This window comes from Cervus canadensis, chromosome 11, assembly GCF_019320065.1.
Source record: "Cervus canadensis isolate Bull #8, Minnesota chromosome 11, ASM1932006v1, whole genome shotgun sequence".
Taxonomy (NCBI): Eukaryota; Metazoa; Chordata; class Mammalia; order Artiodactyla; family Cervidae; genus Cervus; species Cervus canadensis.
Window position 1 is genome coordinate 71134395 of NC_057396.1, and position 25800 is coordinate 71160194.

Sequence of the window (25800 nt, forward strand, 5' to 3'; positions counted from 1 at the left end):
GTGTCCCTTTTCTCAGGGGAGCGGTGAGGCCCTCCCCCTCACACACTTCCCATCCGTCCGCGCGTGCCCCCGCCTTCTCGGTGAGCCTGTTTGGCGGGAAGTTGGCTTAGTCGGCCTACCTGTGGCTGAGCGGTTGTCCTCGTCCCCGCCTTGTTCTCCCCAGAGGCTTCTTAATTCTTCCTCGGCATAGGGCATAGTACCCCTTCGCACGGAGGACGCCATGGCTCCCGGGAAACGCCCAGAAACCCAGAAGACCCCTGAGGTGGTCGTGCGCCCCAGGAGCAAGAGGAACAGAAACCCACGGGAGCTGGAGCCCGAGGCCAAGAAGCTCTGTGTGAAGGGCCCCGGTACTGCCTGTGCCTGCTGCTTTAATTAATTCCGCGATTTGGGGTTCTCACGCAGAAGGCTGGAGTGGGGGATGGGTGCGCATGGGTTCTGAGGCTGGCCCACATTGTGGGCGCCTCAGGCTATGCATTTTGTCTGCAGGTCCTTTGACACCCTTAGAGCTTGGGCTTAACCTCCCCCAGGTGACGGGATGAGGCAGGTGACCTCCCTTACAACAGACACAACCGACTTTTCCAATTCCTTGTTTGTATCGGAATTTTTACACACTGAGACCTGCATAAGATAATCCTACCTTGCGTGGTGGTGTGTGTGCTTAATTTCGATAGTCATGATTGTTCGCTATCTGTTCTTGGTCTAACTGCGGGAACCCTCAATTTCCTTTCTTCCTTCCTTTGAAAACTCACTCTTAGGGGGTTCTTGGGGCTAAAACCTGGGTCTGTAAGGAATGTAGGGAACTCAAAGACGGGTTGTCGATGAAGTGTTTTTTTTTTTTTTTGTTCATGAGAAGAAAGAATGGGTTGTCCAGAGGCAGGATTTATAGAGAACAGGTCCTCAAATACAGGTTAGTAATCCGGAGTTGCTTTATTCCTATTCTAGGTGGATCTGCCTCCCCAAAAGTAGCCTAGTGAATTTAGCGCCATGCCAGATCCCGTGGATCCTGCTGGTTTTCAGGAGAACAGATTGGACTTGGGGCCCACAGCTGGTCACGTCTACATTATTGTAATACAGGATTTTAAAAAAACTGCTTTTCTTAGTCACTTCCACTGTGTTGTCTTAAAATCTTTTTATTGTGCTTTATATATGACTTTTAAATTGTCACTCAACCCTATCACAAGTTTTCCACCCAAAACTGAGAAGAGTTCTGCAGTTCTTGTGTGTTTCTTGGGCTCAGTTCTCAGGAACCCTGCAAGATCACAGTTTCACTTCAGAGTTACTGTTTTGGGGAATGTTTTTTGGAAGAGGTTGAATCCCTGCTCACTATTTGTTTGTTGTGCTGGGTGAGACTGAGCAGAACGTGAAAAGATCTTAGGAGGTGATAGGAGAGATTGTCTCTGCCAAAAAAAGCAATAGGGCTTTCTTTCTGGCATATTCGGCAGAAAAATCTTTCCTGCGTGAGATTGGAGCGGAAAATATGTGTCTGTTCTGCTTGGCAGGTTCTAGCAGAAGATTTGACTCAGGCTGCCTTTGGGCGGGGTTGAGTAGCCTGCGGGTCCCGCCGCTATGCAGCAGCATCGTCAGGGCCCTCCACCAGCATAAGCTGGGCACAGCTGCCTGGCCATCACTGCAGCAGGTGAGGCGTTTCCTGGCTGAAGAGTTCAGGGATTTGTATGGTGCCTTTTTAAACCATTGGATGCTCCAAAATTAGATGCTGGGTTGGTTCACCGGGTTGTCAGAGTGGTCAGATCACCCCCACCTTGGTGACTGGCCTACGGGGCTCTCGGCAAGGTAGAAGTCCTATGCTGTAGGGGTCCCACAGGAATGCACACTGACTCCTTGATTTCTGCGGTTAGATTATGTATATTGCAAATCTTTTATGCACAGAGCCAGGCAGTCAGTTTTCCTTTAGTGGGAGAACTTGGCCCCAGGCCTCATCTATGGAGGAATCAGAGATAGGCAATTTACCCTTGTGTTTTTTAATTCAACTTAATTGTTTTCTCTCTGTATTAGGGTCTCCAGCAGTCCTTTTTGAACTCTCTGGCTTCTTACCGGATATTCCAAAAGGCTGCCCCTTTTGACAGGAGGGCCACATCCCTGGCGTGGCACCCAACTCACCCCAGCACCCTGGCTGTGGGCTCCAAAGGGGGAGATATCTTGCTCTGGAACTTTGGCATAAAGGACAAACCTACCTTCATTAAAGGGGTGAGCAGTACCCTGTGCCAGACAATAGTACTGAAGAGATGTTTGCTGAAGGGATGAAAAGTCATCCAGTAACGAGATAATTGGGATCAAAAGTAACTGTGGGTATTTTCAAACAATGGTGATGGTACTCAACTCTTTATTGAATGCCTGCCCTTAAAATATTAGCAAGTATGATACACTAATCATCCTCATAAGTCACTTACAGGATCTAAGCCCCTTCTTACCTTCTTGACCTAATCTTGTGCTGTTGTCTTCCTCATTGCCTATGCTTTAGCCATACTAGATACTTCTGTTCCTGAAACTGGGTCTTTGGACTTGCTATTCCCTTTGACTGGAGTGCTCTTTCCCGTGGTTTTTCTCATGGCTGGCTCCCTCTTATCATTCTGGTCTCAGCTCAATATACTTCTTCAACAAGGCTTATTACTGACCACTGTGCTTAATCACTAATGACTCTCTACCTCATTATTATCCTCCATCACTTTCCCCCCACAATGTTTATCAATATCTGAAATGTTTTACTTATTTGTATCTTTGCCCACTGGAAAGTAAACTCCATGATTGTGGGGACCTTGTCTTTCTAACTTACCACCATATCCCCAGTACTTATAGTAGTTGCTTTGTATTTGCTGAATGAATGAGGGCCTTGAGGGATAACTGGGCAAGTCAGATGTATACCTATAAGATCACTGACTGTACAGCAATATAGATGCTAAATGCTACAGAAATGAGAGAAGGAAGAATCTCTGGGAATTAGAGTCAATAGGAAAGGTTTCATAGATGAGTGAGATGTGAAGAAGAACAATATTTAGATAAATGGAGAGAAAAGGAGGAAAGGCAGAGCGTGTTTGGGGCAAGGTTTGGCAAAGAGCTTTTTAGGGATGGTCTTAATTGTGCGAGTGTTCGCCATCAGTCACTAAGGGGTTGAGAGTGTTGCCTCCTCCACCAAAGAGAACACTCTTACCTTGCCCAGCAGGGCACTGAGATTGGAGGGCTATACTGTGAAAGGTGGCACTCTGGATTTAGAGCAGGAGCTGCAAATTCACATACCTAAGGAAGCCAGGCAGATAAAAGAGTGATGTAGGAGTGATGCAGGATGGTGGTTAGTGATAAATTGGAGATGGTTGACAGGTGAGAATCGAGGTACTGTGGTATCAGATCTGAGTTTTTCAAATGAAGCCTGAAATGTTTGGATTTTTAAAAATTGTAGTGAAACACATAAAGTTTATTATCTTAACCACTTTTTAAGTGTCCAGTTCAGTGGCATTGAGTACATTTATGTTCTTGCATAACCAGTCTCCAGAACTTTTTTGTCTTGCAGAACTGAAACTCTATAAACTTTAACACACACTCCCCATTCCTCCTTCCCTCCAGACCCTGGCAACCACATTCTGGTTTCTGTCTCTGATTTTGACTGACTGTCTCATACAAGTGGAATCAGACAGTACCTGTCCTTTTTTGACAGGTTTATTTCACTTAGCATCATGTCCTCAAGGTGCATCCATGTTGCAGCATGTATCTGAATTTCCTTCCTTTTTAAGGTTAAATAATATTCCTCTGTATGTATTGTATACACCACATTTTTTTACCCATTCATCTCTTGATGGACATTTGGGTTGCTTCCACCTTTTGGCTTTTGTGAATAATGCTGCTATGAACAGGGTTGCACAAATATCTCTTCGAGTTCGTGCTTTCAGTTCTTTTGGTTCTGTACTCAGAGTGGATCACATTGTAACTCTATTGTTAATTTTTTGAGGAACCACCATATTGTTTTCCATAGAGGCTGTGCCATTTTACATTCCTACCAATAGGACACAAGGGTTTTAATTTAAAATATCCTGATTTTTAATTTGGGGAACCAAATGAAATTGAACATGCTCTGTAGCTAAACAAAACACATATGTGAACTGGATTCTTCATTAGCTCTCTGTTTTTCTACCTCTGGTTTAGAGGCCATAGCGAAACCCAGGATGAGTTCTTTTAAATCGACGCTTTGGAGAGCATCTCATCAGAAAAGGCCAGGTTAGACAGATTTGTGAGATTAGGATTCAAGCTATGAGATTATTCAAGAAAATAAGTGCCTGGAGCCCGAAGAATGGCTTTCTGTCCAGCTGGTGAGACAGATGACCACCAGGAAGTGGAACTTTAAGTTGAAGTCAGAACCCAGAGCTCAGACAGGAAGAGCTTTGTTCACCACCGCGCCCCCCCCCCCGCCCCCTCCCCGCCCCCCCCTCGCCCCCAAGCAGCCAGGATGTGAGAATAGAGAAATTGAAGAAACAGCCTCAGAGTGTCCTAGGGGAAGAGCTTCCTGACTGAAAGAGGAATGATAGCTGCTTTGAACTTGTGTTAGGGTGAAGGTGCTTTTGGTTTTATCACCCTTCCTTACCATGTGCGTTTAAGTGAAGCTTCCTCACACTTGGGGAGATGGTTTGTGCCTTTAAACTGTGTGACTCGCAGGGAGACAGGTTGTAGCAGAAGAAAGGTTTGGTGGTCTGGAGAACTGTCTGTTTTTACTCCCAGAAACTGACAGCAGAAAGTTGGTTTGAGACCACTGAGGGAGGGAGCGGCAGTGCCTCCTTTTATCTTTTCTTTAGTCATCTGACCTTGGTTCTGATCTTGATCTCTTTCAGGCCCTTGGCAAAGGGACATGTGTTAAATTTTCAAAATGATTATTCTCATTGTAAAAATTACCTGTGCTCATTGTAAGAAAGTCAAGCAATACAGAAAAATATATATATATAAAGAATAAAGTAATTATTACCTGAAATCCCCATATGGGGCATCTTTATATGTGTGTAGACACTATTATACACACCTATTCTTATATTTTTATATAAATGTTCTACCCTAGAATCTGTTGTATTTTACTTATTAGATCATATTCTGGTTTAGTCATTTTGTACCAGATGATGCCCAGTTAAAAATATCTTATTTCCTTTTTTTGTAATGTCTTTGGTTTTGGTATCAGGGAAGTGGTCCCTCTACTTGAATTTTCTGGAATAATTTGTGCAGAGTTAATACTATTTTTTTCTTAAATTTTTCATAGGATTCACTAGTGAAGCCATCTGGGCCTAGAGTTTTCTTTGTTGGAAGGTTTTTTTGTTGTTGGAAGGTTTTTAAGTAATTTTCAATTGTTTAACAGCGATAAGGCAATTTAGATTATCTATTTCTTCTTGAAGGAGCATGTAGTTTGTCTTTCAAGTAATTTGTTTATTTTATCTAAGTTGTTGAATTTAGAGGCATAAAGTTGTTTATAGTATTCCCTTGGGCTCAGATGCTCAGTCGTGTCCAACTCTTTGCAGCCCAATGTACCATAGCCCACCAGACTCCTCTGTCCATGGGATTCTCCAGGCAGGAATACAGGAGTGGGTTGCCATTTCCTCCTCCAGGAGATCTTCCCAACCCAGGATCAAACCTGAGTCTCTTACGTCTCCTGCATTGGCAAACGAATTTTTTACCACTAGTGCCACCTGGGAAGCCTTGTATCTTTTTAATATCCATAGAATCTGTAGTAATGTTCTCACTCATTTCATTGGTACTGTTAATTTGTGTCTTTTTTTTTTTTTTTTTTACCCTGATCAGTCTTTCTAAAAGATCATCAGTTTTGTTGATATTTTCCAGCTTTTAACTTCATTGATTTTTCTCTGTTGTTTTTCTGTTTTCTTTATTTTTTTTTCTTTTTGCCCCATTGTTATCTTTCCTGGGGGAAAATTTGCTTTTCTTTTTCTGGTTTCTTAAGATAGAAACTTGGATTTTTATTTGATTTTTTTTTTATTGTTTTCTAACACAACCGTTCAATGCTATACATTTCCCTCTATTTCTCTAACTGAATCTTACAGATTTTGTTGTATTTTTGTTTCCATTCAGTATAAGTTACTTTCCAAATTCTTTATGATTTCTTCTTTTACCTATGGATTATTCTGAAGTATCTGTTTAATTTCTAACTATTTGGGGATTGTTGTGATATCTCTGTTACTGATTTCTAGTTCAATGCTGTTACGGAACAAAGGGCATTTTCATGATTCCAGACCTTTCGTAAGTTAGCATATTGACTGTCTTTGGAGTGTTCCATATGCATTTGAAAAAAGATGTATACTCTTGTCATTTTGGGGTGAAATACTCTCTAAATGTCAATTAGGTTACATTGGTTAGTAGTGTTTGTATCCTTTTTTTTATGTTCTATATCCTTACTGATTTTATATCTCTTATCACTTATTAAGAGAGGAATATTGGAATCTCCAACTATAAAATTGTGGTTCTGTCTACTTTCCTTTAGTTTTTGCTTCAAACATTTGGAAACTCTGTTATTAGGTGTTTACACATTTAGAATTATGTCCTTTTAATGAATTGACACCTCTGTTATTGTAAGATGTCTCCTTTTATCCCTGGTAATATTTCTTGTTCTGAAATTTTGTTTCTTTGATATTAATGTAGCCATGCAGCTTTTTTATGATTAATACTTGCATTGTATATCTTTTTTCATCCTTTTATTCTTAATGGATTGGTGTATTTGTATATAAAATGTTTCTTGTATATAGCATTTTTAGAAAAAATGCAACCTGATAATTCCCTGGTGAACCAGTGGTTAGGACTCTATGCTTTCACTGCTGAGGACTGGGGTTCAAGCCCCTGGTTGGGGAACTAGATCTGGCAAGCTTCATGGCATGGTGAAAAAGGAAAAATCCATTCTGACGGTCTCTACCTTTTAACTGAAGCATTTGTCCATTTACATTTAATATGATTAATTATAAATACGATTGGATTTAAATCTGTTATCTTCTATATTTGTGTCATTGTTTTGCTCCATTATTTTTTCTTGCCTTCTTTTTAATTGAGTACTTTCTGTGATTACATTTTATCTTCATTATTGGATTATGTTACACTTTTCTTCTTTCCCTTCTCTTTTAGTAGTTCTAGAGTTTGCAATGTACATCTTTTTTTTTTTTGACAATGAGACTTGCAGGATGTTAGTTCCCTGACCCAGGGATTGAACCTGGGCCCTCAGCAGTGAAAGCATGGAGTCTTAACCATTGGACCACCAGGGACTTTCCCACAATCTACATTTTTAATGTAAGAGTGAACATTCAAATAGTATTATACAACTTTATATGTATTGTAACACTCTTACAACTATGTACTGACTTCCATTTTCTCCTTTCTCTCATTGTCCTGCATTTTACTTCTACATACTTTGTAAAACTTACAATACATTATGATTTTTGCTTTACACAGTCAATTATCTTTTTTTTTTTGTTAAATATTTACTAAGATATAGCTGATGGGTGATAAATTGCATGTTTAAAGTGTGCAACTTGATGAGTCTTGACATACATAAATATGTATACAACCATGAAACCATCACCACAATTAAAATAACATATCCATCACCCCCCCAAATTTCCTTACACCCCTTGGTAATCCTTCCCTTTCTACTCTCTGTCCTGTCACCTGAAAACCACTGATCCGCTTTCTATTCCTATTGATAAGTTTTCATTTTCAAGACATATAAATGGCTTGCATGCCAAGTTGCTTCAGTCGTGTCCAACTCTTTGTGACCTCCGTGGACTATGGCCCTCCAGGTTTCTCTGTCCATGGGATTCTGCAGTCAAGAATACTGGGGTGGGTTGCCATGCCCTCCTCCAGGAGATCCTCCCCATGTAAACGGCACTATATGATATAGACTCTTTTCTTTTCCCTGGCTTCTTTCATGCAGTATGAATATTTGAGGTTCATCCATATTTTTGCCTGTATCAATAGTTTCTAGTAGTATTCCAGTGTATTGATATACCAATTTATTTATCCATTCATCTATTGAAGGGCATTTAGACTTTTTTCCAGCTTTTGACTGTTACCAATACAGCTGCTATGAAGATTTCATGTACAAGTCTTTGTGTGGATATATGTCTTCATTTTTCCCAAGTAAATACCTGGTTGTGGAATGGCTGGGTTGCAGGGTAGGTATCTTTTAAAGATGTTTTTTAAATGAGAAAAAAACTTTAATATTTACCTACATATTTGCAATTTCCAGTTTTTTAAATTCCTTTGTATGATTCAGACTTCCTTTTGATCTTCTGCTTGAAGAGATTTCTTTAACATTTCCTATAATGTAGGTTGGTTGGTGATGCATGTTTTTTCCCTTTTGTTTGTCTAAGGAATTCTTTGTTTTGTACTTCTTTTAGAAGTATTTTTGCTGGGTATAGAATTGTAGGTTTACAGGATTTTTTAATTTTTCTTTTAGTACTTTAAGGATGGCTTCTGATGTGAAGTCTGCTTTCATCCTATGTTCCTCTTCATGTGATTTTTCATTCCCTTTGTCATTTAAATATTCACAGGATCCAGGGGTCACAGCATAGACATCTTGGGTAACTGGATAACTACCCATTATCATTATTCAGTCCACTCCAGTTAGCTTGGGTCTAAAGTAGCCTGTAGTCTAGATTTTGGCCTCACCCTGAGACAGTACCCTTCTGAGGACTCTGCTTGATGTTCTTTATGTAAAGAATCTTTTCATTCTGGATAGTGAGAATGTAGACCATTCTGAGGATTTCTCCTTCTGTTAGTTTCTCATGTCTTCCTTCTCCCACCCAGCCTTATATAGTTTCCTTATACACATTTACACAATATTATTTACTCAAAGGCCCGAGGGGACCCCTCTGAAAATATCCATAATGCTCTCTCTGCACATCAGCCTCTCCGGCATTTTGCCGAACAAATTCTTGCCCTGCTGGCTTCCCCAAGTGTCCCCTGAGCCCATTGAGACCATCAGGCTGTTTGGGTCCTCCCTGCCTATGCTGCAGCCTGGATATGCTCTCCAGGCATTAAGCTGGGGCAGTCACATGGCTGCCTCATTCTTTTCCCTCTTGTGCTGCCTATTTGGCCAGTGTGTGAAAACTTATTTCGTATATTTTTCTATTTTTTTAGTTGTGTTAAGGCAGGAGGATATATCTGGTTTCTGACACTCCATCATGGTTGGAAGTAGAAATTCATATTAATAGTTTCTCTGAGGGATTTAAATTTTTTTCCTATGCAGTCTTGTCAGCTGTAAATCATGAGAGTTTGATTTCTTCCTCTACCATTTTTACACTTCTTTTTTATTTACCGTATCCCATTGGCTGAGACTGCTAGTAACTTGTTGAATGTTTGCTCCAACAGGCATCCTTATCTTGTTCTTGATTATAGAAGGCTTTTATGTATTATCATTAAAATTTCTGTTGCTTTTTACTGTGATAAGCTATATAGAACATGAGGATTACCATTTTAACCGTTTCAAAGCATACAATTCAATGCCACTGAGTACATTTATATTGTGCAATCGTTACCACTATCCATCTCCAGGACTTTTTCATCCCAAAATAAAACTCTATACCCATTAAATAATAACTATTACCTCTTCCCCAGCCCACCAATCTGTTTTTTGTCTCTGAATTTCACAATCCCAGGTACTGCATGTAAGTGGAATTATACAATATTTGCCCTTGGGGGTCTGGCTCCTTTTCCTTAGCATAATATTTCCAAGGTTCATCCATGTTGTAGCGGGTTTCAGTACTTTATTCCTTTTTGAGGCTGAATAATATTCCATTGTATAAATTATACCAAAGTTTGTTTTGCCACTCATCTGTCATTGAACATTTGGATAGTTTCTGCCTTGTGCTATTTTGATTCAGCTGCCATGAATGTTCCTTTAGGTACAAGTCTTTGTTTGAACAACTGTTTTCAGTTCTCTGGGGTATGCACCTGGGAGCTTGTTTGTTTTTAATACCTTTTATCAGATTAAGTATGTTCCTCTTCTATTCTTAGTTTGCCAGAAGCTGTTATCATGAATGATAATTGAATTTTTTCAAATACTTTTGTGTCTGTTGAGGTCAGCATATGATTTTCCTTATCTGTGCTATTAAAAAAACTACACTGATTGTTTTTTGTTTGTTTTGGTTTATTAGTTACATTTGATTTTTTTATTTAAATGTTCTTTTTTTTCCCCCACTTTTTAACCTTTACAATTATATTTCTAGCAAGTGATACTGCTTCTTTTAAAAACTGTGGTAAAAGCACATAACCTGAATTTGTGTCATCTCAACCATTTTTAAGTGCACAGTTAACACTGTATTCCCGTTTTTTGCAACAGAGTTCTAGAATTTTTTTATCTTGTAAAACTGAGATTGTGTGCCCACTGAATAACAGCTCACCATTTCCCCTTCCTTCCAGCCCTTGGCAGCCACAGGTTTACTTTCTGTTTCTATGAGTCTGAACTACTTTAGATACGCTAAGTTTTGGTGCTTTTGCTGGGGCTATGTCAGAGAACATTCTTTTAGGAAGTACACAGTAAAGTATCTGAGTGTGATGGGACTTCATGCTGGCAATTTGTTACCAAATGGTTCCAGAAGAAAACAGTTCTTTGTGCTGTTCTTACAACTTTTCTATGAGTTTGAGATAATTTGAAAATAAACTTTAAAAAAAAAAGAATGTATTTAGTCCATTCACCACTGAAGCCGTTAAGATCTGGAATTTACTTTGCAAGAAAGTTTTTAGTTGTGACTCAGTTTCTTTAATACATATCAGACTATTCAGATTTTTCCTTTTCATCTTCTGTCAGTTTGGCAAGTTTGTACTATTTTAGGAATTTGCTTATCTCCTCTGAATTTTCAATTTTATTGGCAAAAGATTGTTTATGATGTCCTCTTATTACTTTTTAAAATGTCTAAGATGTCTTTTCCATCCAGTAATTGGTTATTTGTGCTTTCGCCTTTGTTTGGTCATTCTCAGCTGGGATTTATCATTTTAATTAATTAGTCTTTTCATGGAACCAACTTTTGGCTTTGTTGATTTTCTCCACAGTGTATTTATTTCATTCATTTCTATTTTTTCCTATTACTCTCTTTGGTTTTAGCTTGCTTCTTGTTTGTTTTACAGCTTCTTGAGATGGATGTTTGGGTCATTGATTTTCAGGCTTTTTTAACTTTTATTGTGAATAATACTCCTGTGAATATCTGCATACAAGTTTTTATATCAGCATACATACTCATTTCTCTTGACTATATATCTCTTGGGTATATCTATCTTTGGGGCCATATGGTAATTGTATGTTTAATTTTTTGAAGAATTGCCTGTGTTCCAAAGCAACTACTCCGTTTCACTTTCCCACCAGCAATGTAGGAGGGCTTCAGTTCCTCCACATCCTTGACTGACAAATAAAAATTGTGCATATTTAGTGTACATCATACTGTGGTTTTGTTTTTGCTTTATTTATTATTTTTGGCTGTGTTATGTGGGATCTTAGTTCCTGACCTGGGATGGAACCTGAGCCCCCTGCAGTGGAAGCACAGAGTCCTAACCACTAGACCACCAGAGAAGTCCCAACAGGATGTTTTAATACATGTATATATTGTGAAATGATTTCCACAATCAAGCTAATTAATTAACATCCATCATCTTACATAGTTTTGTATGTGTATGCTGAGAACACTTAATTTCTATTCCCTTAGAAAATTTCACATATACAGTATAGTTATTAACTATAGTCACCATGCTATACATTAGATCTCATGAATAGTTGAAACTCTGTGTTCTTTGACAAATATCTCACCATTCCCCTACCCCCTTTCAGCCTCTGGCAACCGCATTCTCTGCCTTTGTGAGTGACTTTTTTAGATTGCATATAAGTGAGGTCATGCAGTATTTATGTTTCTGTGTCTGATTTCACTTAGCATAACGTCCTCCATGTTTATCCATGTTGTCAGAAATGGCAGGATTTGCTTTTTTTTTTAAGGCTGAATAGTGTTCCACTTGATATATATATATCTCACATTTTCTTTCTTTATCCATTCATTGATCAGCAGATAGTTGTTTCTATATCTTGGTAATTGTGAATAATGCTGCAATGAACACAGGACAGAACTCTGAGAAACTGATTTCATTTCCTTTTGATATATACTCAGTAGAATTAACTGGATAGTTTGGTAGCTCCCTTCTGAGTTTTTCATGGAGGAACCTCCATACTATTTTCCTTAATACCCCTACCAGTGTACATTCCCATCAACAATATACCGGAGTTCCCTTTTTCCACATCTTGGCCAGCACTTGTTATCGCTTATCTTTTTGATAATAGTCATTCTAACTAGGTGTGAGGTGATATCTCATCATAATTTTGTATTTCTGTTATGATTAGTGACATTGAGCACCTTTTCATATACCTTTTGGCCATTTGTATGTCTTTGGAGAAATGCCTATTCAATCTTTGTCCATTTTTTTGATCAGATTATTTGTTTCTTCTTTTTTTGCTATTGAGTTGTCTACGTTCCTTTTATGTTGTTACTACTAATCCCTCATCAGATATAGTTTGCACTATTTTCTTTCATTCCATAAGCTGTCTTACAACACTCATTATTGTCTTTGTTTATAGCCATCCTAGTGGATGTGAAATAGTATTTCATTGTGACTTTTATTTGCATTCCCTAGTGACTAATGATGTTGAGCATCTTTTCATGTGCCACTGGCTATTTGTACATCTTCTTTGGAGAAATGTCTGTTGAAATCCTTTGTCCTTTCTTTGGTTGCACCATGGGGCTTGTGGGATGTTAGTTCCCTGACCAGGGACTGAACCCCAACCATGGGAGTGAAAACATCAAGTCCTGAACACAGGACCACCAGGGAATTCTCTTTGTCCATTTTTTAATTAGGTCTCTTTTTAAAATGTATACTACTTAAAATTATTTTAAAGCCTGTGTCTAATAGCACCAATACCTGGATCTTCTGTGAATGTCTTTAAGCTGGTGTTTTTTCTCTTCATTGGTTATTTGCTCTTGATTTCTGATATGCTGGACAATTTTAGATTTGATGCCAAATATTGTATATGAAAATTTGCAGAGATATAATTTGAAGTTTTGAGTGCGCTCACAAAAAGAATTTTTTCTCTCTGGAAGGCAGGTCAGGTAGAATCAGATCATCTTAATCAGAGATTGAAGTGAATGTGGACTTCAGTCTTCATGAGGGATGGTGTTTCATTTGCTGTTATTTCTAGGGCTTCAGGGATCCTAACTAAAAACTGCATTTTTTTTTTCTTCTAAAACCTTTCCTCTTTGACAGGTCTGAATTCTGTTTTTGCCTCCCTTGAGATTGACAGAACTTCTGCTGAACTTCTCAGCCATACAGCTTTCTCATCTGCATAGGCCTCAGGAGCAAAATCAGCATCGAAATGTCAGACTTACCTCTCTGCTTCTCTTCTCTCTAGGAGGCTAGACTTGGAAATCCTTGGTGCCTTGATAGCTCTTTGTTGACTTCAGAAACTTTCCTTTGAGAACATATACCTTATCTACCTTTTCTAGCTTTTCTTGACAGAAGGTTGACCTGAAACCAGCTAATCCACCGTCACTGGAATTGGAAAGTCTCAAACACATTTTCTTTTTTGTATTTTGTCCAGGTTTATGTAGTCCTTCTCAGTGCAAGAGCTGTCATAACTACTTAATCCACCCTTGCTAGAAGAACACGAATGCATGTTACCTTAAAATGTTTACGTAAGGGTTTATTACTAATGCTTTGACATAGGGCCAGTCCTTTTCTTGTATAAGTGTTCACTGATTCAGGTTCACCTGGTCTTACATAAACCATATCCATAACGAATACTTGACAGGGTCTAGTTTCCATTTCCCAAAAGTGGAGACATAATTTAAAATCAGTTGTGAAGCAGTCTGATGGCAGATTCTCTTAATTTTTCACTATTTCCCACCCTAATTGTAAGTATTTCTCCCATGCTTAATTCAACAACTCTTATTTTAGCAAATCTTTTTTATCTAGTTTTTCCAATGTGTTCAATGTGGATTTCATAGAAACCACAGTGGTCACTCTTTTTGCACATATTTCATCAATTTTAATTAAATTACATTTTAATGAAATGTTTTGTGTTTAAATGTTTAATAAATTACATGTTTAGTTAAGTTACATGATTACCATACAAAGTACAACTGACATATCTAGGTTTAAGAGCAAACACAATGTCTAATCCTTCATAAGCATAGAACTCAGCTAGTGGGAGCAGATTAACTTACTAGCAGCAAGGGTTTGGTGAACCATAGGCATCAGTTAGAATGTTTTATAGAGGGAATGGAAAGTACCAGTTAGTATGCTGAGTGAGTTAAGTGAATGTTGTGTAAGAGGCCTTGTAGAAGTAAGGCTGGGATAGCAACAACATACAGGAGAACTGGAGGAGGAGCCTGGAGGATATAAAGTTCTTAAAACAGTGCACTTGATATATAATAAGCACTTAATAAGGTTATGCTACCAATGTTATCATGATTATCTTCATCATCATTGTCTGGTATATCTGCAAAAAATGAGGAGCTCAGGTCTGACACCAGCCCACCTAACCCAGCCACTGTTCCAAGCTGAAGCTCTTCTGAAGAGAGCACTTGTATGATACATTATGGTACATCCACACAATAGGCTATTCAACAATAAAATGGGATGAACTATAGATTTACAGAGCAGGCTGGATGAAACTCAGGGGCATTACACTGAGTGAAATGAAAGAAGCCAGTCTCAAAGGGCTGCATACTACAAGTCATTGATACGACAGTCCATCAAAGGCAAAACTTGTATGGTGACGAAGAACTCATCCCTGGTTGCCAGGGGAGGATGTGACTACAGTTAGGAGGGCAGGAGGGATTTGGGGGCGAAGTGACACAACTGTTCTGCATCCTCATTTTGGTGGTGGTGGTTCAAATCTCTACATGCGTTAAAATTCATAAAGCTGTATACCAGAAACAACCAATTTACTGTATGTTCACTAAAAGGTATAAAACGAGAGCCTTGAGAAACAGTACTGTGGACAGCATCCCAGTGTCTAGGCATCTAAGCTGGCCTGGCCCCAAGTGTGGCCTGGATGGCTCTTGTGTCCAAGCAGAGGATGTGCACCCAAGCTTTGTCCGCTTCATGGGCCACTGTCACTCACTGACTTTTTTCTTCCTTGTGTTAGATTGGAGCTGGAGGGAGCATCACGGGGCTGAAGTTTAACCCTCTCAATACCAACCAGTTTTTCACCTCCTCAATGGAGGGAACAACTAGGCTGCAAGACTTTAAAGGCAACACTCTCCGAGTTTTTGCCAGCTCAGACACCTGCAAGTGAGTAGTTTCAACTCAAGAGGGGAAACGGCTTCTAGGCTCTCAGTGTAGTTGTGGCGAGAGTACCCGGACCCTGTTTCTTTTCCCCAAACCTGGCACGGGGAAGAAAGGGGTTAGCTCCCTTTCACCCTTTCCTCTCTTTAACTGCTATTCCTCTGGGCCAGGTGGGTTCCTGTGTCAGGGACGGGTTCTAGAACCTCAGCTTTTCTCAGCAAGGGAACGGTCTCAGCTCTTGTCAGTCCTTCCTGTATCCGACTAGACCTGGATTCTCACTGGACAAGTCGACATGGCATTAGTCTAGAAAACTACTTGAAGCCTGGAGCAGGAACTAAGAACTTTAAGATTCCATTCCCTGCTTTCACTGGGGTGTAACGACCTGGCCAGCTCCTTGATGGAAGCCTAAATGGATAGAATCATGTCCACGAAGCACTTTGGACTCCCCACGATCAAGTGGCTAGAGAAATTACAAAATGCTTGTCACTTTGGTTTCCAGTCAGAGATCTGACTCTGCTCCCCAAGTGAGTGAGGGTGTGGGGTTCTACCTAGCACTGGGCTGCCAGACGGGGGTAAGAAATACAGGAGCAACGGGACAGGTGACAGATGGGCTTACTCTTCCACAAGGAGCCCTCCTCCCGAAAGATGTTTACAAGGGATGCAGAAAGCAGGGTAGCAGAGATTTGAAGGGAAAATGAATCTGGGCTCTCCTGATTGGGTATGAGGATTGGGGGAGCTCTGAAGCTCCCCCTGCCCCTCCCGACTCGTCTCTTCATAGCAAGTGGTCTGAGCAACAGAAAGAGCAGGTAGTTCCGAGCTGGTGTGCTTCCCCCCCCCCCCCCGCCCCCACCAAGTGCTCAGAAGGGAGCAGGAGTGCCTTTCCAGCCAGCAGTGACTGAACAGTTGGGCAGCCCCTGTTTGGAGTGTCATCTCCTTTGGTCCAGAGGGTGGAGAGTGGAGAGAGAAAACAATAGCTGAGTCCTCAGGGCGCGAGGGGGCAAGCCCCGACTCGAGGACTTGCCTTACGGCTCTGGGTCTGGCTGCTTCTGGGACTCTTACCACGTGAGGATCCTGAGCCTAGAAGTAACTGGACAAGTTTCTGAGCCCCATCACCCCCATAACCCTTTGTCGGGATGGCGGACAAGTCTGAGTGCTCCTCACTGGGAGTCCATGACAAGATATTCATTCACTCAACGGATATTTATTGACTGTCTACTGTGCGTGAGACACGAGCTGCAGCAGTGAATAAATGCAACTTGCCTCTGTCCCTAAGAGTCTTACAGCACAATCTCTCCCTCCAGCGTCTGGTTTTGCAGCCTGGATATATCTGTCAAAAGCCGACTGGTGGTCACGGGAGACAATGTGGGGCACGTGATCCTGCTGAACATGGACGGCAGGGAGGTGCGTTCTCGAGAGCCCAGGCCCTCCCCTTCCCTTCCTGACCCCCAGCCTCGGTTCTGCGCCCCAGCCTGAACCGAGCTCTTGTCCGCAGCTTTGGAATCTGAGAATGCACAAAAAGAAGGTGACCCATGTGGCCCTGAACCCGTGCTGTGACTGGCTCCTGGCCACAGCCTCCGTAGATCAAACGGTGAAAATCTGGGATCTGCGCCAGGTTAGAGGGAAATCCAGCTTCCTCCACTCGCTGCCGCACAGGCATCCTGTCAACGCAGGTGTGATATACCAGATCTCGGCCTTCCTGCAGACCCCGCCGACGGGCTGCTTCAGGGCCTTTCCCGCAAAGCATAGAAGCCACTCAGCCAGACCTTAACCCCGCACAGCATCGGCCAGGCAGAGGTCCTGAGCCCTCCTGTCTCTAGCTGCCCCCTCAGCTGCTGAGCCTCTTGGGTGTTTCATGGCCCAGATCATGGCCCTGCCACCCGTCTCTAGAAAGAAGTGGGAGGGAGGTGCCCCTGCAGGAGGCCTGTGAGGGCCAGCCTAGGGCCCACCTGGGGTCCCTTGAGCTCAGGGGCTTTTCGCTTTGCCAGCTCATTTCAGTCCCGATGGAGCCCAGCTCCTGACCACTGACCAGAAGAGTGAGATCCGGGTTTATTCTGCTTGCCGGTGGGACTGCCCGCCAAGCCTGATCCCTCACCCTCACCGCCACTTCCAGCACCTGACGCCCATCAAGGTAAGAGACGGTGGGGAGGCGGCCGCCAGGGAAGCCTGCAGTCCCAGCCCTCTTCTCGCCCTGGCTCGCTCTGCACCTTTGCTCCAGCTCCGTGAGCCCGTTTTGCTGAGTTTTCTTCATGTCTCTTTGATAAGCTGATTTTCCTGAGTTCTTTCCACGCAGCCCAGATCTCCTCTCTGTGGGGCACTTTCTGAGATCCTGATCCTCTGTTCTGCCCCCAGTTTTGGTTACCTGTGTATGCAGCTGACCCACAAACTAACTTGGCTTAGTTAGCCAAGCCATTTGTGGCTTCTCTAGCCTTGGCCCCCAAGGCTCCCAGTCTTCAAGTCCTCTGTGCCCGCCGGCCCCCGCCCCAAGCAGCCTGAACTCTGCTGGTCCTCCTGCCGTCTAGAGTATATTCTTTTCTAGAACCGCAGCCCGTCTTGGGACCTCCAGAGCTCATACCTGCACTTGTGTCGTCAGCAGAGTTCAGGCAGGCAGACCCCATTCCCCCGCCCCCCCAGGTTAGACGCCTTCAGCAAGTAACTTAAATTTGGGATCCCAGTTTCCTCATCTATAAAAAGGGAATAATAATATCTAACTGACAGAGTTGTGGTGAGAATGAGCCCATGTACTTAAAGCATGTGGCAACATGCCTGGCGCCTAGTAAGTACTCAGCAAACAATAATGATTTGCTATTAGAATGGCCCCCACGTACCTCAACCCTACAGTAGGAAATGGCAGCCCTCTCCAGTATTGTTGCCTGGAGAATCCCATGGACAGAGGAGCCTGGTGGACTACAGCGTCATATAGGGTCACAAAGAGTTGGACACGACTGAGCAACTTAGCATAGCATAACGTACCTCAAATCAAATCCAAGCTCTCTGTAATAGCAGCCCTTCAGCAGTTGGTGTTCCCATTGATCCTTTCTTCCTTATCTCCCTCTTGGTATCAAATCAGTCAGCCCAGCAGTGTCCCAGGTGTCACTTGTGACTTATCTCCAAGCCGTTGCCTGCAGCACTTCTTTCTTCCTGCTAACCCTTCAGAACTTCCCTGAAAAGCTTTCTTGGGAAAATCCCATTCAGTTCTGTCATCCTAGTAACTGCTGGGTTTGTTTCAAGTGGGGTGATCTGGGGAACAGAGGGGTCCTCCCCCTTTTCAGCCACTCGCCATTTTCTACTCAACTCCCTGACAGGGAGACCCGTGGGATGAGCTCAGAACCGAGGTCCTATTTGCAATGCAGATCCCTGGGTCGGGAAAACCCCCTGGAGAAGGGAATGGCAACCCACTCCAGTATTCTTGCCTGGAGCGTCCCATGGACAGAGGAGCCTGGTGGGCTGCAGTCCATGGAGTTGCAAAGAGTAGGACACGACTGAGGGACTATACTATCACTTTCACTTGGGTCACGCTGATGTTAAAATACTTATCAGCTGGTACAATGTCAGGAAATGCAAAGAGAGAAGGCCTGAATGTGTCCTGAGGGTCACAGGGAGGCCTGCTGGGGATTTTACTTTTGCAATGGTAGATGCACATGCACTTCAAAACCATTCTTGTTGTTTCCTGTAGGTCTTACCTCCGTTGTTAAATTGCTGGCAGTTGTATTAACCATTGTTGTCGCTGGCAAAGATACTTCTTATGTCCCTCTCAATGCTGTTCTGAGTTTACTCCTGTGACCTGCCTCTCCATCTTCTAGGCAAGCTGGCATCCTCGGTACAACCTCATTGTCGTGGGCCGATACCCAGATCCTAATTTCAAAAGTTGTTCCCCCCATGAATTAAGGACGATCGATGTGTTTGATGGAAGCTCAGGAAAGATCATGTATCAGCTGTATGACCCAGAATCTTCTGGTATCATGTCGGTGAGGCCTGGGCCCTCAAATAATAAATGGGAGGAAGCAGGGATTCAACCTCGTGGATCAGAAATGACCAGTTACTCCTCACATGCCCTTCTTCTGGTATTTCCACTCCCTCCTCATGCTCATCCCCTTGTCTCTGCAGCTCAATGAATTCAATCCCATGGGGGACACGCTGGCCTCCGTGATGGGTGAGTGTACATTAGGCCAGTCAAGCCCACCCTACTCCCCAAGGTTCAGTGCGGGCTCACCCAAGCTCAGGGCTGCTCCATCCACCCCCAGGATATAGTCAGTGAGGATGACAACCAGGAGACCGCGGTCTCTGGACCTAGAGCCATCCTTCTTGCTGAGTCTTGGCCATAGCAATGTCTGGCTTCTGCCCAGTTGCCTGGTGTCTCCTGACCAAGTCCTAGGTTCCCCACACCAGCTCCAAGTTCTCAGAGGCTGGTGATGGAAGGTGCCTCTGGTCTCACTCCTCCTAGGTTATCACATTCTCGTTTGGAGCCCGGAGGATGCTGGGACTCAGAAATGAGAGATGTTAATGAAGCGGGGGCCAGGCAGGGGCTTGGAGCCCCACGAGAACAAGTTCTTTGAGAAGAGGCGGCTTCGTATTAAAGGGCCGAGGCATCCGAGTCTTCGAGTTGGAGCTGGGGCGCTGGGACCGCGATTCGGGGACTGGACACGGGCTTGGACTGAGACCAGAAACTCCAGAGTTGGCAATCTCGCCGCCCCAAGGGTCTCTGCTGTATCTAGCCTGGAGCCGAGCTTCTCTTCTTTCTCCTCTCTGACATGCAGTGGCAGAGGGTCAGGCAGTGGTTTTCAATTTGTGCTCACTATTCACATGGCCAATAAAACCATACCCAACTAAGCTTCTGAGTGGGTCTTCTAGCTCTGATCTGGTCAAAGGGCTCCTCAGCTCCCCCAAATGAAGAAAAGGCATAGAACCAGCACTGGGAGTCCCAAACCTTCATTCTCTGGAAGCTGTCTCAGTCCTATTCTGGGCCACAGTCTAGAGCTGTTCAGCTCACAACCTAGGGATCCCACTCCCACTAAGGGTGGGGACAGTGGTGTCAAGATTCTGTACCACAACTCACCGTCTCCTCTCTGCCACCCCCGACTCCCTCCCAAGCACAAACCTCCTTCCAACTGGCTCAAGGTGAGGGGTGACAAAGATGCTGAAGGCATTACATCTCACTCGAGTTAACAACGGTGGCTTCAGCTGGACAAACGTCACTGGCTGGCTCTTGGGTGACCTGGTTCCCTGGCAGCCAGTGTCTGTACCCCCAGTGTTGGGCCTTTCTTCCCGCTAAAATAAGCACTGAGAGGTGAGAGGCAAGACCGTGTCCTCAGGGCCATCTGCCAGAGACTGGGTTGGAAGACAGAGCAGGGTTTGATGGAGAGGCCAAGCAGATCAAGCACCGTCTCCTTCAGTCTTTTTCTCCTAGGTCCTGAGTGAAACTGGGGCACTTGTCTACATTTCATGTCCTCAGAAGGGAGCACGGAGGAGGCACATTCTGTTTGGAGGAAGCCAGTGTCCAACATAGTACTTGGTTAATGTCAGGCACGTGGATGCTGGGTGACAGGTGCCTCGGGCCAAGCTGAGCCTCACTTGTTCATCTAGGTGCGGATGATCAGAGGGAGGCCCAACCCAGGGTCTCCTGTCCATGGGCTGGGGAGCAGCAGCAGTCAGGAGCAAGGGCCCAGCCCACCTCCCCTAGGAGGCAGAGGGAAGGGGGCTGAGTGGTTGTCAGGCATGGTCCTCCCCGTCTGGAACGTGGCGGTAGCCAGGAGGCTGGGCCTGCACCCGGAAGAGGACGGTGAGGAGCAGCACTATGAGGAGGAAGAGGATGGAACCGCAGACAGCCAAGGCCACGATCACCTCTGAGCGCGCGCCGGGGGAGGAGAGAAAGGTCGTGTCAGTGTTCGTTCAACACATGTTTGGGTGCCTGCCACATGCCAGGTGCCGTTCCTACAGTGGGGAGGTCACAGGCGCCCAAGACACAGTCTCCCTTGTAGCTTTCCCCTTCTAGAAGAGGAGACGCCGTGACAGGCAAATGGCAGAAAGGACAGGTTAGCGGCAGACGCCATCAAGAAAGCCAAAGCAAGGCAGGTCACAGGGAAGGTGTCACCGATAAAGTGACTCCAAGGAGTCGCTGAGTGAGACGTACGAAAGATCTGAGAGGAGAGGGTCCTGAGGCCAGCGGTACTCGGGGTGGGGGGCGGGGGAGGTGGGTGGATAGGAAGCAAATGCAGAAGGTAATTAGCTTGACATGGTCTAGGAAAGAGATAGTATCACCAGAGCAGACTGAGCAAGTAGGAGACCAGGGTGGAGGCCCAGACCGAGCAGGGCCTGGAAGGCCACGGTAAAGAATGTGGATTTTATTCCAAATGACGGGAAGCCACTGGACACTTCTGAGAAGGTTCACGGTGATGTGAACCGATTCATGTTTTTAAAAAATTTAACTGTGCTGTGCTGATAGGCTGGTAGGGCCAAGAACAAAATCAGAAAGAACGTTAGAAGGCTTTTCAGTACTTCAGGCAAGAGGTGATAGTAGACCGAGCTAGGGAGCAAGAGCACGGATTTTAAAGACTGGACTGGTGGGGTATGCTGGTGGTTTGGAGGTGGGGGGGGTCTGAGGAAGAGGGCACTCGGAATGGCACCTTGGGATATGCTGTGCACCCAGGTGGCTGAGGTGGCATTTACTAAGGCGGGGAGGCCTGCGGGGGTAACATTTGGCTTTAGACCTCCACTGTGAGATGCCTTAGTTGACATCCACGTAGAGACCTCAAGTCGGCAGCTGGATATGTGAACCTGCGGCTCAGAGGAGAAGCAGTCATGAGTCATAAAAAGAACTTAGCATGGAAAGGGTAACATGAAGCCATGAGGCTGGGTAAGCTCACTCGAGTAGTGGGCATCAGTGGGGAAAGAGCCAGGCTGATGAGCCCGGGGCCATCCACTGGTGAGTGGGGAGGAGAAGCCAGTAAAGCAAGCTGCTGGGGGGAGGGGGAAGGAAAACCAGAGAAACCAAGAAAGTGGTCAAAGGAGGAGTGACCGAGTCAGTAACGCAGCTGACAGGCAAGAGGAGCTGACTTAAGAACTGGCCAACTGGCTTTGGGGCGAGAGGCCACTGGTTCTCAACAACAGTGACTTCCGTGGAGTGGCAGGTGACGGAAGACTGTCCAGTGTGCGTCTGAGAAGGAGCAGCAAGGAGGTGACACCCGAGTCTAGGCAACTCTTTGAAGGATCCCATCCGAAAAGGGGGGGACGGGAGTGGCAGCCGGAGGAGGAGGAGGCGGGCCAAAGGAGTCTCTGTTAGGCTCTGCAACGGGACTGATCTGGCAGTCACCGAGCACCGGGGTCCTCGTGGAGGTGAGAAGAAACGAACCCAGGGCGTACGTGGAAAGGCGGGCCCCCAGCGGGGGCTCATGCCAGCGAGAGGGCCAGAACACCCCGTGGTGGGAGGATGAGACGGTTCTCTCCCTCCCAGCTGCGTGGCTTTTCTCAGCTGTGAGAAGGGCATTGCCTGAGGGCGAGGAGTACGTCTCAGGGTGGGAAGGGGACTGTCTGGGAACCTGCACCAGGACTGGAAGTGCGTCAGCCTCTGGAGGCCTCGGGGTATGAACCTGAAGCCGTTCTGGGCCTCGGCCGCCGCGGAGGCAGACGGCAGCTCACCTGTGTCTGCGGGCCCGCCCGCCAGCTGGCACTCCTGCAGCCAATCCTTGGGCACGACGGGCTCCGTGAGGCGGAGGAAGTCCTGCAGCGGGCAACGGTGAGGGCAGCCGGGCAGGGTCAGGGGCCAGGGGGCCCGGTTACTCTCATTCCGGAAGTACATCTCCACCGAGAAATTCCTGCGGACGGGTAGGAGACACGAGGGGAGTGGCTCCCCAGGCCAACAGCGTACCCTCAGGCTGCCCACAGTCCCCGCCTTCCGCTGGAGCGCCCCTCCCGAGGGCAGAACGCGAGCTCCACTCACCCACTGTCCTCCTGATACAGCTCAAACATGTGGCAGGACGCATAGGGGGCCTGCTCACCGTTGTAGACGTCCAGCGCCATCTGCAGCGCCACCAGGGTGGTGTCGTGCTGTAAGGGAGGAGGGCTTCCCATCAGCACCGCGCCCCCCTGGCCAACCCCAGATACCCAAGAGAGGAGAAACCCAGCTTCCGCGTGCCGTGAGCCCCCTGGGGGCCGTGGGAGCTCACCGCAGAGTAGACCAGCAGCTTGGGGAGCTGGGAGGCGGTTGCCATCAGCGTCAGGTTCTTCCGTATCTGAGCCAGCAGGACACCTGAGGGAGACAGTCCCCCGTGTCAGCGGCTGCGGCCTTCACCATCTTCCGACCAGAGCTACCTGAGGGCCTCTCACCCTCTGCCCGCCCTGGGTCTGATCACCAGCAGAGAGGGCACGTCAGAGCAATCCCACAGACTCAGACAGCAGCACCCCCTGCTCTCTTAAGAACTTGCAAATTTGCAGAAGGAAGCAAGATAAAACAAGATATCTCTATTTCAACACAGGTGCAGAAACCTGCCCATTTATTTAGAAAGGAGCTATGAGGCCCTGCCTGTGTTTGAAGAATTACTCCAGTTGGGAACAAATGTACACCTAAGACTGGTTCAGGGAACACAAGACGGCGGCACCAGGCCAGGGGAACTCTGTCAGGGGCAGACTCGGAAAACTTCTGAGACGTTGGAAAGGTCTGGCAGCTGGCACCCCCTTGAGCAATCAGATCAGCTTGTGGCCTGTGTATTACTCTTGGCCTTCTTTCAGAATGGCCCCTGGTGGTCCTTTGGGGGAGGTAGAGAGTTATTTGAGGGGATGGAGGGTTTCCTGATATGGGTGAAACTTAAAAATATGAATGGCAGAAGAGATACACACCAGCCTAACCGTGGTCACTCGTATAAGTGACAAACGTGCTTAGCGTCTGGGGGACTGGGGAGGCTTTGAAGACTGACGGGATAACTAGGGTTAGCTGGTCCTCAAAGAGCAGAGAACTCTTCAGGTAGCCAAGTAAGCGTGTGAGAAGCTCCCCCCTGAAGAAGGTTTCTAACGCTGTCGGGTTCTTTCAGGGGAGTGACATGCTGGTCTTGTCACTCACCCCCCTGCAGCCGGGCCTTCTCTGCAGGCTTGTAGATCCCGAAGAGGAAGCGGAAGCTGAAGTCCTTCAGCCGGCTCAGACGCTGCATGGTTTGGGGCGAGGCCCAGGGCGGCAGGGGCAGCCCGTGTGTCTGCTGTGTGCGGCAGCGGGCAGGTTAGCTCCCCAGCCCCGGCCAGAGCCTCTCCCGGGAGCAGCTCTCTTCCCCAGTGGGATGGTGCCTGTGTGTGTGTGAGGGGAGGCAAAGGAGAGGCAGAGGGTCTGGAACCGGGAGATGTGGTGGAGGGTGTCGAGGAGGAGGAGGAGGCAGCGAACAGGAAAGGAGGCTCGGGCCCCAAAAGTATGACTCAGCAGAATGGAGTCGGATACCACGAGAGCTCTGAGTGGGGAGAAGCAGGAACTGCTGACAATCAACAAACTATTTCCCACTCTGAGGTTTTCTCACCCATGAGGGAAATTCTTCTGTTTCACAAGAGGCGGCTTGCCTGGACCTCCCCAGCGGGCATGGCGTCCAGTGTTTTACTTGGCCTGGGCACCTGGGCCTGCCGAGGTGTGAGAGAAAACCTGAGCCAGCTTACCTCGCAGAAGAGCGTGTCGTAGACATTCCAGATGGTCTCCAGTGTCAGGTCCGTGAGCCCTGTCTCATTGGCCACCATATCCAGGAATTGCTACGAAACACGGATCAGGGGGTTAGTCCTGCCCGGGGCTGAAGGTCGGGGTGGTGCCCTCCACCTCAGCCCCACTCACTGCATTCTGAACACTCTTGTTCTGATACTCCGGTGTCCGCCGGGTCTCGTTCTGCAGCTGTTCAAAGCGGGGGCACGGGCCCAACGGGAACTTCAGCAGCTGCAGGCCGGGGCGGGTAAGCAGAGGCAGAGAAGGAGTCGGGGATCAGCAGGCCAACGGCCAGAGTCGTCCCTGCCATCGCCTCGAGGGAAGGGCGGGCCAGGCTTACCCTGTCCTCGGCGATGGGCACAGTGTGGACAGGGATAGGCTGCCAAGAGATGTTTGGGTTAAAGCGCTGCATCCCGTCGGGCGGGAAGAGTCCAGCCAGGTTGGCCTCCGCACTCATGAGCGTCCGGTCAAAGTCTGTGCTTCGCACATAAACCTGCAGAGGTGGCAACACCAGTCCCACCTGTGGAAGTCGGGGGTGCAGGCAGCTCTGGCCTTGCAGTGGGGCCCCAGTTGTTGCTGTTCACCCAGCAAACTGTAAATCCACCAGGCGTCTGGCCCTCTCCCCTTCTCTGGCCTTGCCCACCCCTCTTCCAGCCAAGACTGGTGGGGTTGCTGTCCCCCGCATCTGCGAAGAATTCCTGCGGGAACGGCTCTAGGTCAAATGCCCCTCCCAATCCAAAGTGCTTACTCAACAAGGCCCTCGGGTCTGCCTGCCAGCCTGCCTGGTTTATTACACCTGTCTCCCTTATCGAGGCCCGGGTCCTTGGGGGCAG

At 46.0% G+C, this 25800-nt stretch overlaps 2 protein-coding genes across 10 annotated transcripts in view; one reads left to right on the forward strand and one right to left on the reverse strand.

Annotated features, from left to right (window-relative positions):
* On the forward strand, nucleotides 1-20131 carry DDB2 (damage specific DNA binding protein 2). 6 transcript variants are annotated; one of them, XM_043482834.1, is made up of 11 exons: nucleotides 7-347; nucleotides 854-907; nucleotides 1500-1636; nucleotides 2014-2205; nucleotides 15167-15312; nucleotides 16608-16707; nucleotides 16799-16976; nucleotides 17292-17434; nucleotides 19107-19271; nucleotides 19411-19456; nucleotides 19748-20131. In XM_043482834.1, the coding sequence occupies exons 1-11, from the start codon at nucleotides 221-223 to the stop codon at nucleotides 19795-19797; spliced, it is 1338 nt and encodes a 445-aa protein (XP_043338769.1). In that variant the 5' UTR covers nucleotides 7-220; the 3' UTR covers nucleotides 19798-20131. The 6 variants fall into 6 exon arrangements, with proteins under 6 accessions (XP_043338768.1, XP_043338767.1, XP_043338769.1 ...); XM_043482833.1 differs by lacking the exon at nucleotides 19748-20131 and having other exon boundaries at nucleotides 1-347; nucleotides 19411-19554; XM_043482837.1 differs by lacking the exon at nucleotides 854-907 and having other exon boundaries at nucleotides 12-347.
* Nucleotides 14040-25800, reverse strand: part of ACP2 (acid phosphatase 2, lysosomal) — a 14072-nt gene continuing 2311 nt past the window's right edge. Inside the window, exons 5-12 of one of the 4 annotated variants that reach the window (XM_043482841.1) lie at nucleotides 25308-25487; nucleotides 25100-25198; nucleotides 24931-25020; nucleotides 24356-24488; nucleotides 23466-23548; nucleotides 23240-23346; nucleotides 22939-23114; nucleotides 14040-21146 (exon numbers count right to left, since the gene is read on the reverse strand). In XM_043482841.1, the coding sequence (XP_043338776.1) occupies nucleotides 21013-21146; nucleotides 22939-23114; nucleotides 23240-23346; nucleotides 23466-23548; nucleotides 24356-24488; nucleotides 24931-25020; nucleotides 25100-25198; nucleotides 25308-25487 (1002 nt within the window). In that variant the 3' untranslated portion in view covers nucleotides 14040-21012. Of the gene's footprint in view, nucleotides 21147-22938; nucleotides 23115-23239; nucleotides 23347-23465; nucleotides 23549-23671; nucleotides 24045-24355; nucleotides 24574-24930; nucleotides 25021-25099; nucleotides 25199-25307; nucleotides 25488-25800 lie in introns of those variants that run through there. The other 3 variants (XM_043482842.1, XM_043482843.1, XM_043482844.1) reach the window with 3 other exon arrangements.